Raw genomic sequence first — 12086 nt, 5'->3', positions numbered from 1 at the left:
CCTTGACTGTTAGGAGCATTTTTAAGTTTAGAATTCAGCAATGTCTCGACATGCGTTTCTATTGCTAAGTCCACACTTACATTGATTACTTTTTGGAATAATTACTGCTTTTGGAGACTACCACAGTATTTCTATATGAAAAATGCACTTTGAGGGGAGAGACATGCCATAAAAGTGATCAAATTTAGAAATTTTATGCACTAAATTCATAACAGACATATACCTCTAAGGAACCTGACTTAAAAGTAGAGATTGACTTGGCAATGGAAATAAGATGAGGAATGAGGGTGAAAGTTGCAGGAATATAATGGACTGAACATTTAAACAAAAAGAAGCTGGTACGGTCAGTTAAATTAGGAAATGGCTAACCAATAATTTTAGAGGAAATGTGAAATCTTGTTTACATGTTCACAGCGAATGATTAATAATTGTAAAACAAAACTAATAATTGAGCTAGTCTGGCATCTCAAAGATGATATACAATCAAGTGACTGTATGCCATAGATATCTTGCTTTGGAAAATCTGTTTGCGTACTTTTTTTTAATGTAGTTGACCTTCAGTTGGTAGAAGCAGGCTGATGACCAGCGCAAAAGTAAAATAGAATTTTCGTATTGGACAGCACTGGTAGAATGATGCAGCCAGAGGATGACTTGCATCTGAGCTGGATGAATTCTGTACATGCATATCAAAGGAGTGGCTAGTGAAAGTGGTCACATTCTTTTGGTCATATTTTACAACTATTTCTAATCTTCTAAAAGTGGGCAAGGTAGTAACCCATGAGTTACAGGCCAGTATATCTCACATCCATTGTGAATAAAATGTTAGAGATAATTTCTCAGCCAAGGTGACAAAAGAAATCATGAGAGAGATCTTTCCTGAAAAGTTTTATTTGAGGAAATGGTACACCATGTTGATTATGTAAATTTTGTGGATGTAATGTACTTAGCTTTTAGCAGATCAGTGGTGCTCAAGGTAGGAAGTTCCTCTGAGACAAAGGGAAAATTCTCTAAACTAGAGAAAGCAGGAGTGTTTGTGAATTGATCTGCATTGGTGTTGAAGAGTCAGCAAGGAGTTGATGGTGCACATGATATTGTCTATAAATCATTCTAATCTGGGGAAAAATAATTAAATGAGTTTCCAGATATATGCATGATTTAATTGTTGGACACAATTATTAGAGGAAAAAGAATCTTCATGATTTTCTCATCAATGAGAACTGGATGCCACTGACTTAGCCAGCATATCTGATTATCCATCTCAGTTGCCCTTAAGAAGGATGGTACCTTTAACTGTTGCAGTTAATATGGCATGGAGATCACAGTGATGATTGTGATTGATATTATAGTTCGTAGCACCTCAAATAGATTTGAGCTTCAGCTTTGTTCTGAATCAATATCAGTTGGCATGGTTGATGACATCAAAGTCTGCACAGATACTGTGTTTAGGTCAGCTTTACCAACTTTGCCATGGAAAGGAACATCTGGGGTAGGTAGGTTGATAAGGGGGAAATCAAGTGGGTCTTTTTCTCCTGTTGGCTGTTTCTCACGAGCTGGCAGCTGTCCTTCAGGACTTGTTCAACTCAGTTTCAGGTGGTGCTACTGAAATGCTGTTTGTATCAGATACTTCCATGTATTTCCCATTCTATACCGTTACCATTCTTTGTGCTTCTTCAAAATGGTGTTCAACTTGGAGGAGTACTAATTTATCAGATTGCAGAGGCATGGTGGAGTGGTGATTAGCAGGAGATTGCCTTGTTCCTGTTTGACCTGATGCCACTAAACCTCATGGGTTTGGATTCCTGGCACCCTCCCTGCTGTTTGTATAACAGTGTTATCACTTCTGCTGAGCCCGTCCTGCCCATGGTGCATAGCCAGTATTAGGGATTGAATAATCTGACACCTGGAAATATATAATTATGAACATAATGTAGGTATTACAGCCCTTGGAAATAAGCAGCAAGAACATAAGCAAAATATTTCCAGGTTGTGGGATAAATGTACCTTTAGATTTGTGGTAAGTAAATGACTTAAATCAGCAGCATTGTATGACACAACGAAGTTGAGATCAGTGGGGCTCAAAGGGGAAATGTTTTCGCAACTGAATTTGTTATAATGGACTAATGGTTATAACACAAGGGTATCATTTTGTGTGTTCCTCAGTGAAGTGTCACAAAGTACCTGCATGGCCCCACTTATCCCATATAATTTATACTGGAGTGATTATTGCTAAAAAGGAATTGGTCGAAGTCCTTGTTTAGAAATTTTGGCACTGTGGTTCAGTGGTTAGCACTGCTGCCTCACAGTGCCACAGACCTGAGTTTGATTACAGCTTTGGGTGACTGTGTGGAGTTTTCACGTTCTCCCTGTGTTGCACAAGGGTTTCCTCCACGTGCTCCAGTTTCTTCCCACAGACCAAAGATGAGCAGGTCAGGTGGATTGGCTATGTTAAATTGCGCATAGTGTCCAGGGATGTGCAGGTTAGGTGGATTGCCATGGGAAATTCAGGATTACAGGAATAGGGTATGTGTTTGGGACTGGGTGGTATGGACTTGATGGGCCAAATGGCCTGCTTCCACACTGTAGGGATTTGAGGCAAAAAATTGTTACCCTAGTTTTTCAGTTTCCTGAAAAATAATGCCTTGAACTCTGAAGTCCAATATTATACATGCATTTTATTACGTTTTGACTGAGAATCAAATGGAAGCGGAGTGTTTAGTTTATGATTTAACTGATTCAAGAGTATATATTTTAAAGAATACATTCAATGGTTTCAACTAAAGAGGTTAAAAGAAGAGCTTTCATTTATATAGCATTTTTACATTTACTGGATGTCTGTGCTTTGAACCCAGAACTTTTAGACTTGTAAGTGAGCCCATCTGATAGCTGTTTCCAGTTAAGAGCATTTTGTAGGCAGTGTACAGGTTTGTTTGTGTGAATTCGTATTTTGAGTCAAATTTGTTCTAATAAACATACTGCTATCTCAACAGCTGGTTGAAATATTTTTCAGGCTGCATGGTTTTAAAAAATACAAACCTTAAATTCCCTGCAATTGAAACAGCTGCCACCTTTTAAAAAAGTATATTTAATGTAGCAATGTTTATTTAGTATGTATTCAGGCATTTCTTGTGCTCTTTTGGCGAAGGTTATAATCATATCCACTTAGAAACTTGGTTCGTTTCTCATCTTTGCACCCCTTTTTCTGTTTGTTTTTTTCATCCATGTTAAACTGCTTTTTGTCCTGCTTTTCAAAATGTTTCCTCAAACCAATTTGCAATCCTGCTGTGATTCTACTAACAAACTTGTGCTTGATTTCTCTCCGTAACAATCTTTGTCCAACAGTGTTTGCTTTTCTTTTGTTTATAGTCTTGCTGAACAAGTTCCGCCTTGCTTGACACATGAGACATCCCTTCCCTCTCCTTGGAGTACTCCAGTTCTGTCCAGAAAAAGGTATTAGCCCAGCAGGGATAATTAAGCCCATTCTTTCTAATATTGATGCACCACCTATTTGTAATGTCGTTGTGTATCTTCCATACTTCAGTCTGAGTGTTTAATGTATATTCTCCTTTTTGATTAATTTCTGCCTTGCTATTTTTTATGCTGCTGTCCTCCAACAACTTAATGATGAAGGGACTTGCTGGTTTCTTGATTGTATCTTCAAATTAAGTTTGTTTTTTAATTAATTCATTGGATGCACATGTCACTGGCCAGGTGAGCATTTATAGCCCATCCCCTATTGACCACAGAGCATTTAACAGTCAACCACATTACTGAGAGTCTGGAGTCACGTAAGCCAAACCAGTGCGGATCGCAGATTTCCTTCCCTAAAAGACATTGGTAAACCTTTGAGAGACCCTCGATTTTATATTAATATGGCATACCACGAGCGGTGAATGGTCACTTGCCAACAAGGTCCCTGACTAGTTGTTTGGCTAAGCATTTCAATGTCAATTCCAGTAGACATTCAAATCCCACTACTTGGTGTGTGCAGTCCAGTGTTTTAAAATTGTATGTGACCTGCTCAATTTAAGAACCATCTTTAGGGTCAATTTGTTTAAACTGTCATAGAACATAGATCAGTACAGCACAGAACAGGCCCTTCAGCCCACGATGTTGTGCCGACCATTGATCCTCATGTATGCACCCTCAAATTTCTGTGACCATATGCATGTCCAGCAGTCTCTTAAATGACCCCAATGACCTTGCTTCCACAACTGCTGCTGGCAACACATTCCATGCTCTCTCAACTCTGTGTAAAGAACCCACCTCTGACATCCCCTCTATACTTTCCTCCAACCAGCTTAAAACTATGGCCCGTCGTGTTAGCCATTTCTGCCCTGGGAAATAGTCTCTGGCTATCAACTCTACCTATGCCTCTCACTATCTTGTATACCTCAATTAGGTCCCCTCTCCTCCTCCTTTTCTCCAATGAAAAAAGTCTGAGCTCAGTCAACCTCTCTTCATAAGATAAGCCCTCTAGTCCAGGCAACATCCTGGTAAACCTCCTCTGAACCCTCTCCAAAGCATCCACATCTTTCCTATAATAGGGCGACCAGAACTGGACGCAGTATTCCAAGTGCGGTCTAACCAAAGTTTTACAGAGCTGCAGAGATAATGGGAACTGCAGATGCTGGAGATTCCAAGATAATAAAACGTGAGGCTGGATGAACACAGCAGGCCAAGCAGCATCTCAGGAGCACAAAAGCTGACGTTTCGGGCCTAGACCCTTCTTCAGAGAGGGGGATGGGGAGAGGGAACTGGAATAAATAGGGAGAGAGGGGGAGGCGGACCGAAGATGGAGAGTAAAGAAGATAGGTGGAGAGGGTGTAGGTGGGGAGGTAGGGAGGGGATAGGTCAGTCCAGGGAAGACGGACAGGTCAAGGAGGTGGGATGAGGTTAGTAGGTAGCTGGGGGTGCGGCTTGGGGTGGGAGGAAGGGATGGGTGAGAGGAAGAACCGGTTAGGGAGGCAGAGACAGGTTGGACTGGTTTTGGGATGCAGTGGGTGGGGGGGAAGAGCTGGGCTGGTTGTGTGGTGCAGTGGGGGGAGGGGATGAACTGGGCTGGTTGAGGGATGCAGTGGGGGAAGGGGAGATTTTGAAACTGGTGAAGTCCACATTGATACCATATGTCTGCAGGGTTCCCAGGCGGAATATGAGTTGCTGTTCCTGCAACCTTCGGGTGGCATCATTGTGGCAGTGCAGGAGGCCCATGATGGACATGTCATCAAGAGAATGGGAGGGGGAGTGGAAATGGTTTGCGACTGGGAGGTGCAGTTGTTTGTTGCGAACTGAGCGGAGGTGTTCTGCAAAGCGGTCCCCAAGCCTCCGCTTGGTTTCCCCAATGTAGAGAAAGCCGCACCGGGTACAGTGGATGCAGTATACCACATTGGCAGATGTGCAGGTGAACCTCTGCTTAATGTGGAATGTCATCTTGGGGCCTGGGATGGGGGTGAGGGAGGAGGTGTGGGGACAAGTGTAGCATTTCCTGCGGTTGCAGGGGAAGGTGCCGGGTGTGGTGGGGTTGGAGGGCAGTGTGGAGCGAACAAGGGAGTCACGGAGAGAGTGGTCTCTCCGGAAAGCAGACAGGGGTGGGGATGGAAAAATGTCTTGGGTGGTGGGGTCGGATTGTAAATGGCGGAAGTGTCGGAGGATAATGCGTTGTATCCGGAGGTTGGTAGGGTGGTGTGTGAGAACGAGGGGGATCCTCTTGGGGCGGTTGTGGCGGGGGCGGGGTGTGAGGGATGTGTCGCGGGAAATGCGGGAGACGCGGTCAAGGGCGTTCTCAATCACCGTGGGGGGGAAGTTGCGGTCCTTAAAGAACTTGGACGTCTGGGATGTGCGGGAGTGGAATGTCTTATCGTGGGAGCAGATGCGGCGGAGGCGGAGGAATTGGGAATAGGGGATGGAATTTTTGCAGGAGGGTGGGTGGGAGGAGGTGTATTCTAGGTAGCTGTGGGAGTCGGTGGGCTTGTAATGGACATCAGTTACAAGCTGGTTGCCTGAGATGGAGACTGAGAGGTCCAGGAAGGTGAGGGATGTGTTGGAGATGGCCCAGGTGAACTGAAGGTTGGGGTGGAAGGTGTTGGTGAAGTGGATGAACTGTTCGAGCTCCTCTGGGGAGCAAGAGGCGGCGCCGATATGATGACTGCATGTAATGCTAACTAAAGTTGCAATACAGTCCAAAGTGAGCAGTCTGTGGCAGTTTTGCAACTTCCAAGATGTTAATTTGTGCGATGGTCTTCAAATTTAAGCTTCCCCCAGTGCCACTTAAGCATTTCACTTTGGCATGATCGTCTTGTTATGGACCAAGACAGTGGCTGAGAAGGCGCATGATTTTCTGACCTTTATTTTCTTTGGCCCACATCTTGACCAGCTGAACTTCTTGTTTCTGCTCACTACTTCCATTGCCCTTACATGTGTTCTGACCAATGTGGCTGAACCGATGGAGATGATGTTTATTAACAATTAGTGGAGGTTGATGGAGTTAGCACACACTGGCACTTTTCAGCTGGCGACTTCTTCCTGTCAAAAGATTCTGAGGAGACGTCTGAGAGCATGAAGATGAAAATTTTCAGCCTTGTCTCTTACCTAGCATATGTTGACCAGGTCTCGCCATTGAGGAGGAGTGGGTTTTGGAAGTAGCCTTGCAATTTGGTATAACCACTCAGGGTGTTATCCCACACACTCTTACGTAGCTTGAACATAACAGCTGAACCTTCTTTATTTTGTGTTTGTTTCAGCTTCAAGTGACAAATTGTAGGTGTTTGTGGGGCTTAGATGAATGGGTTAGTAATTTCCAGTGTCACACTGTCGTTACCAATGGAGACCAATGTTGCAATATCCGACACCATGACGTTTTGATTTCCACATGTAGATGACCAGACCAAGCTCTCTTTAGACACGAGGGAGTCTCTCCATTTCCCATGGAACATATTCCTCAGTATGGAATGCTAGTGCAGCAGCATCGGTGTAAAGAATCTCAGAAGAGGACTTAGGCTTGCATTTGACTTGGATCTCTGATGAGCAAGGCTGCAATGCTTTCTGTCGGTTCTGGCATTTAAATAGACATTCTCTATAGGAAGGTAGCAGATGCTTGATGGTATATAATAATATAGAGAAGAATATGCTGAAGCGTAACAAGTGCAGAACCTGGTTACACCCTACTAAAGAGGTGTCACTGGACCCAAAATGTTAACTGTGCTCTGTTCACGGATGCTGCTAGACATGCCAACTTTGTCCAGCAACTTATGCTTTTGTTTTAGACTTCCAGCATCTGCAGTTTATTTTTGTTTACTATCATGCTACACCCTATAGTGGATCTCAAAAGATTCTTATGTTGCAGTGACATAGCTGACCTTGTCCATGATGTAATGGAAAGAGAATATCATGCTGAGCCGCTTAGGTGGACATCAAGTATTTTCTAGCAGCTTAATTAGGTCACATTTGGTCACATGGTGAAATATCTTGGTGATATCAATGGAGACCATATGTAGTGGTCACCTTTGTTCATGACATTGCTTTTGTCAACATTGGACAGGGAAGTTTGTGTATCTTGATACTTAGGAAACTATACTGGGCTTTGGGGTAAAAGCATTACACAAAATCTGTTTTGACTATTGCAGTATGGATGAATCTTTTTTTCCAATAACCCTTAACAGGGTGATGTCTCAATAGTTATAAACATTGCAGTTATCCTGTAGTGCCCCCTTCAGCGCACACTGAAATTGTGGAGATGCTGCAGGAATGCTGGGTTCAGATGGTTTAACATCAGACCCTGGTAGTCCCTGGCAAGCAAGCCAGTGGTTTTGCTTGATTACATTATGGGTGCAGTATAGACCTCTGTAGTCGCAGGTAGGTTATCTGTGGCCACTGTGTTCTCCTAAAGCACAGTTCAAAGTACTGCCTTCACTCTCCAAGTCAGTGATCTTCCTGGCCTTTGTCTTTACTGGAGCCATTTTCTTTAGTAATAGAATCAAAAAGGGAATGACTCTTTTATGTATATCTCTAGCATTCTCGGTCAAAGGATTTCTAGAAATTCTGTTAAAGTTGTAACCAGTCGACATTGAACAGTTCCTTATGTATTCTAGTCTCTTGAATCTCAGATGTTTGGATCCCTTTGTCTTTGAGTGGTCACTTGGCTTCAATATCTTGACCCATTACTCTGATATTAGCCTCAAAACAGTCAATGTTTTTCAACTCTTGCTGCGCTGTGCTGATTGTGCAGCTTTCTAAATGATTTCTCTAAGTGTGAACCATTTTGTTTTTCCACTTTTCTGTGGGAACACCAGAGTGTGCCTGCTCGATTGAGTTTTTTGAGAGAGATTTTGATTTTTATCCAGGTAGGCGTTATTGCTGATGAGATAGGGATAGCATTTCTGCTTTGACTGTAATAGTTTCAACTGTTGCATCCTAATCCTGTTGTGCCACAAGAGTGGCCTCCATCACTATCAGTTCTGTGATATGTGTTCGATGAGATTGCTGTTCAGCGAGAGATGCTTGATAATGATGAGATCTGGCTGGTGCTAGTGTTCTGACCTTGGATGTCCCAGAACATCTTGTGACTTAATAGCAGTGTCAGTGATCTTCTGGAATTGGTTTTCACCTCAATTGGAGCATTGAATTGGATCATAGATGTTCAGAGTTAACTGGTCCTGTTTTAGTTGAGTAGCTGATTGAGACAATGCATTCTGAACCACTGGTGAAATGGGACTGAGGGTCTGTTATCAAGTGTAACAAATTACTTTTGACGAAGCCTATGCTTAACTTGTGTTTCTTCTGTCAGTGATCTGTTATTGACGAGCCTGGTTTCTGGAAGGAAGCAGTATCAGTGTTCAACCAATTTTCCATGTTGATCAAAGCTGTCTTGTGTGCCTTATCAATTAGCTGCAAGTCTTCTGTTAACCCAGTAGTCTTAATGTTCCAACATGCCATTCAAAGATTTGCCATCATTTTGTTTGTGCCATTCACTTGCCTGGTATGATAGATTCCATTTAGCTTTTGAGCAGAGATTCCAAGCGGCAAACACCTTTTTGAAGCAAAATTTACGGAGACCTTGAGTGGTCCATACATCATTGATCTGCCTGTCAACCTCCCTTGTATAGTGCAAAGGAATGCAAAACACTGTTCAATGCCACATTTTTTAGTCACTGGTTGGGAATGGTGTAACTGGCCAGTATTTGTTACCCATCCCTATTTGGGGAGTCAGGATGTGAGTTACTCACTGCAGTATTCCTAGCCTCTGACTTGCTGTCTTACTACGATTGTGCTGCAAATCCAGTTGAATTTCTGGTCAGTGAAAATGCTCAGGATGTTGATAGTGAGGGATTTTATGGTAATTCCATTGAATGTCAAGGCGTGGTGGTGAGATTCAGTCTCTAATTGGATATCACATTGCTTGGCATTCGTGTGGCACAAATGTTTCTTCGGACTTTTCAGCCCATACCTAGGTATTGTCCACGTCTTGCTGCATTTGAAAATGGACTGCTTCAGTTTAGATCTTAGTCTGCCTTCAGGCTCTGCAGAATATTTTTGTCAGGATTCTTCCCATCGTCTTTGCTTGTCTTGAGGTATCCTTACATCAATGAAGTTTATTTGTCCATAGCTGCAAATATGTTTCATGAGTGCGAGGGCATGTCTACGTACCTGCTGGTGGACTTAAATGTCTTGAGGGGGCAAATGTTCAAAATCCTCTGAAGCATTACCCTCCTAGCTGTGAGGAACCCACATTTTGTATGTTCTTACGAGGAGAATCACCTGAGAACTTGCTGTTGGAGAGACTTTGCACTGATAGAGAGAGACTGGTTGTATTTTTTAGATTGCTGCTGGCCATTATTGTGGTCTGAAAATGAGACATGTAACAGTACACAAGCAGAAAGCATACTAAGTCTCTTCACCCACATACTAGCCATTAGACTTATCACTGAGTAGTACATAAAAAATTATATAATCTGTAGTAATTTGTATCTAAGTTGCTCCTTCCTGTGACAATGTTCCGTTAAATGAAACCTTTCATTCTTGCACTACTCCTTTTAACACATGTTCTATCATTCTGATCATCTTGTCTTTTTTCCAATGGCTTACACTGGATAAAGTGCTTCACCTTTCCCAAGTTTACGTCGGGTATTTAAGTATTATAACAATTAACTTTCTCCATTTCAAAACAGGTCAACGGGAAATTGTATATTTCTATTGCACCATGATTATCATATTTCATTGAAAGCTTAATAGTGTTACACTGTAGACAATAGATGGCATTCATTTCTTTTCTTCTCACTTAAAATCAATTAAAACGATTATATCAGATACTGTAATGTTGATATCTGGAAACTGATGATTTGAAACTATACAAGGCATCCGAATATTGAATAGTTTGGCTAGATTTGGCATTGTAAAATGAGGCGTGTACTTTACTGTGTTTCTTCACCTTTTTGTAACTTAATTTGAAGCCTTTGACTGTTGATAAATCACAACCAATTAGATATTTAAAGATGGATAACTTATGGAAAGGAAAGAAAGATATTGATTATAAAACAAAAAAAAGTGGTATTTGATCAATATATCAGCAAGGTAATGCATCTCTCTCTGTTTTCTGAATAATATCTCTGAAATATTTAAAGGACCATTCTTTCCTGAAGTGTATTCTTCTCATGATGCTGAATATATATTTGACTCTCATTTTGAAGTGTGAAAACCAGACATTCTACAGATGAAGGTTGCTGTCTAATTATCTCACTGTTTATTATATTTGAGTATCAGGATACAGATGCCATGCAGCATTTTATTTGGGGAACTGTGACTGTTTGATGAAAAGGGCTAGCGTGTTGAATTCCGAATGATTTGATTCCATATAATAGGAATATGCAAATAAGTATATATGATTGAATATCTGCAAAAATACAGAAATATTGGAGATTTTTAGTTTATAACTCTTTGCTTTAAACTGATCATATGGCAATGGATATGTATTTATTTCTTTTGTAGGCCAGGCTATCACACAGTATCAACGCCTCCTGTGTTTCCAGCCAAGTCTGTCACAGAAGTGAAGCTACAAAATGCGCTGACTTCCTTGCATTCTTCTGATCCAGTCATAATACATCCTGGAGCTGTGCTTGCAATGTTAGACCTGTTGGTGTCAGTGAGTGTCAGTGAACACTTTGAGGTAGGAAAGATGAGATTTAGAAATAAAAATATTACTGAAATGTTAGAATTTTCACCACCGACTAGTTTAACTTTGCAATGAATAGATGTATGTATCGTCCTAAACATAATGTTCAGCTGAACTTGGGATTTTTTAAAAAATCGCAATAAAGTAAAATCTTCCCTTCCCTGTTTTTCTCCAATATTAAATCTATTTTCCATCAGTTTTTCATGTAATGGCCTCTTCAATTTAATGATTGACTTGACATCAACAGCCATATGTTTTGATTCCTTTTATTGCTTCAGAACAAAATATTTCATGATTTCTTTATACTAAGGCTAATATTGGCTCCTTGGTGAGAGGGGTGAAGGGACAAGAACCTTCAGTTTTGTCAGGAATGGATGTGAGCAGGTAGGCCTGTTTTGCAATCCACCCGAAAGATTGTGGAGGCCTTAACCCTGTGATGGTTATCATCAGCAGTCGAGCTGGATGAGTTAATTTCCTAAATAATGTTTAACTTTTGATATTTTAACACCTAGTGAGCATGAAGTTCAGGTATTAATTTGCAAAACTGTTTACCAAATTGCACCTACAACTCATTAATCTCTCTCTTTTGACAATTTACTCAGTTTACCATTTTATTTCCACATTTTGTTTTCCTTTATCTTATAACCTAAAAGGTTACTCCCACATGTGCTGGGAGTACTATCAAGGAATTCTATCCCACCCAAATTCAATACTGATCTCATTCTACGTAAAAAATGTACGGACTTTTTAGCTGATAACTGTATGGCATTAAGATTTAGATTTAAGAAGTGTTTTGTTTCCCTCACAGCCCATTGCTCCACTGTTCACAACATAAATTTAAATGTTTTTCCCAGTTATCAACGTGACCGATTTATATAATGTATCTGTTATGTTTCGGGTAAAAAGATCCATTAAACAAGTTTCT

At 41.2% G+C, this 12086-nt stretch overlaps 1 protein-coding gene across 2 annotated transcripts in view; it reads left to right on the top strand.

Annotated features, from left to right (window-relative positions):
• The window catches only part of wdfy3 (WD repeat and FYVE domain containing 3), a 381322-nt gene that overhangs the window by 140696 nt on the left and 228540 nt on the right, over positions 1–12086 (top strand). Inside the window, exons 13-14 of one of the 2 annotated variants that reach the window (XM_048527782.2) lie at positions 3364–3447; positions 10978–11155. In XM_048527782.2, coding sequence (XP_048383739.1) covers positions 3364–3447; positions 10978–11155 — 262 coding nt within the window. The remainder of the gene's footprint in view (positions 1–3363; positions 3448–10977; positions 11156–12086) is intronic. The other variant, XM_048527789.2, reaches the window with a different exon arrangement.

The sequence above is a fragment of the Stegostoma tigrinum genome, chromosome 1 (assembly GCF_030684315.1).
Source record: "Stegostoma tigrinum isolate sSteTig4 chromosome 1, sSteTig4.hap1, whole genome shotgun sequence".
NCBI lineage: Eukaryota > Metazoa > Chordata > Chondrichthyes > Orectolobiformes > Stegostomatidae > Stegostoma > Stegostoma tigrinum.
Note: the sequence above shows the minus strand (reverse complement) of the source record. Positions and strands in the feature narration are given on the sequence as shown.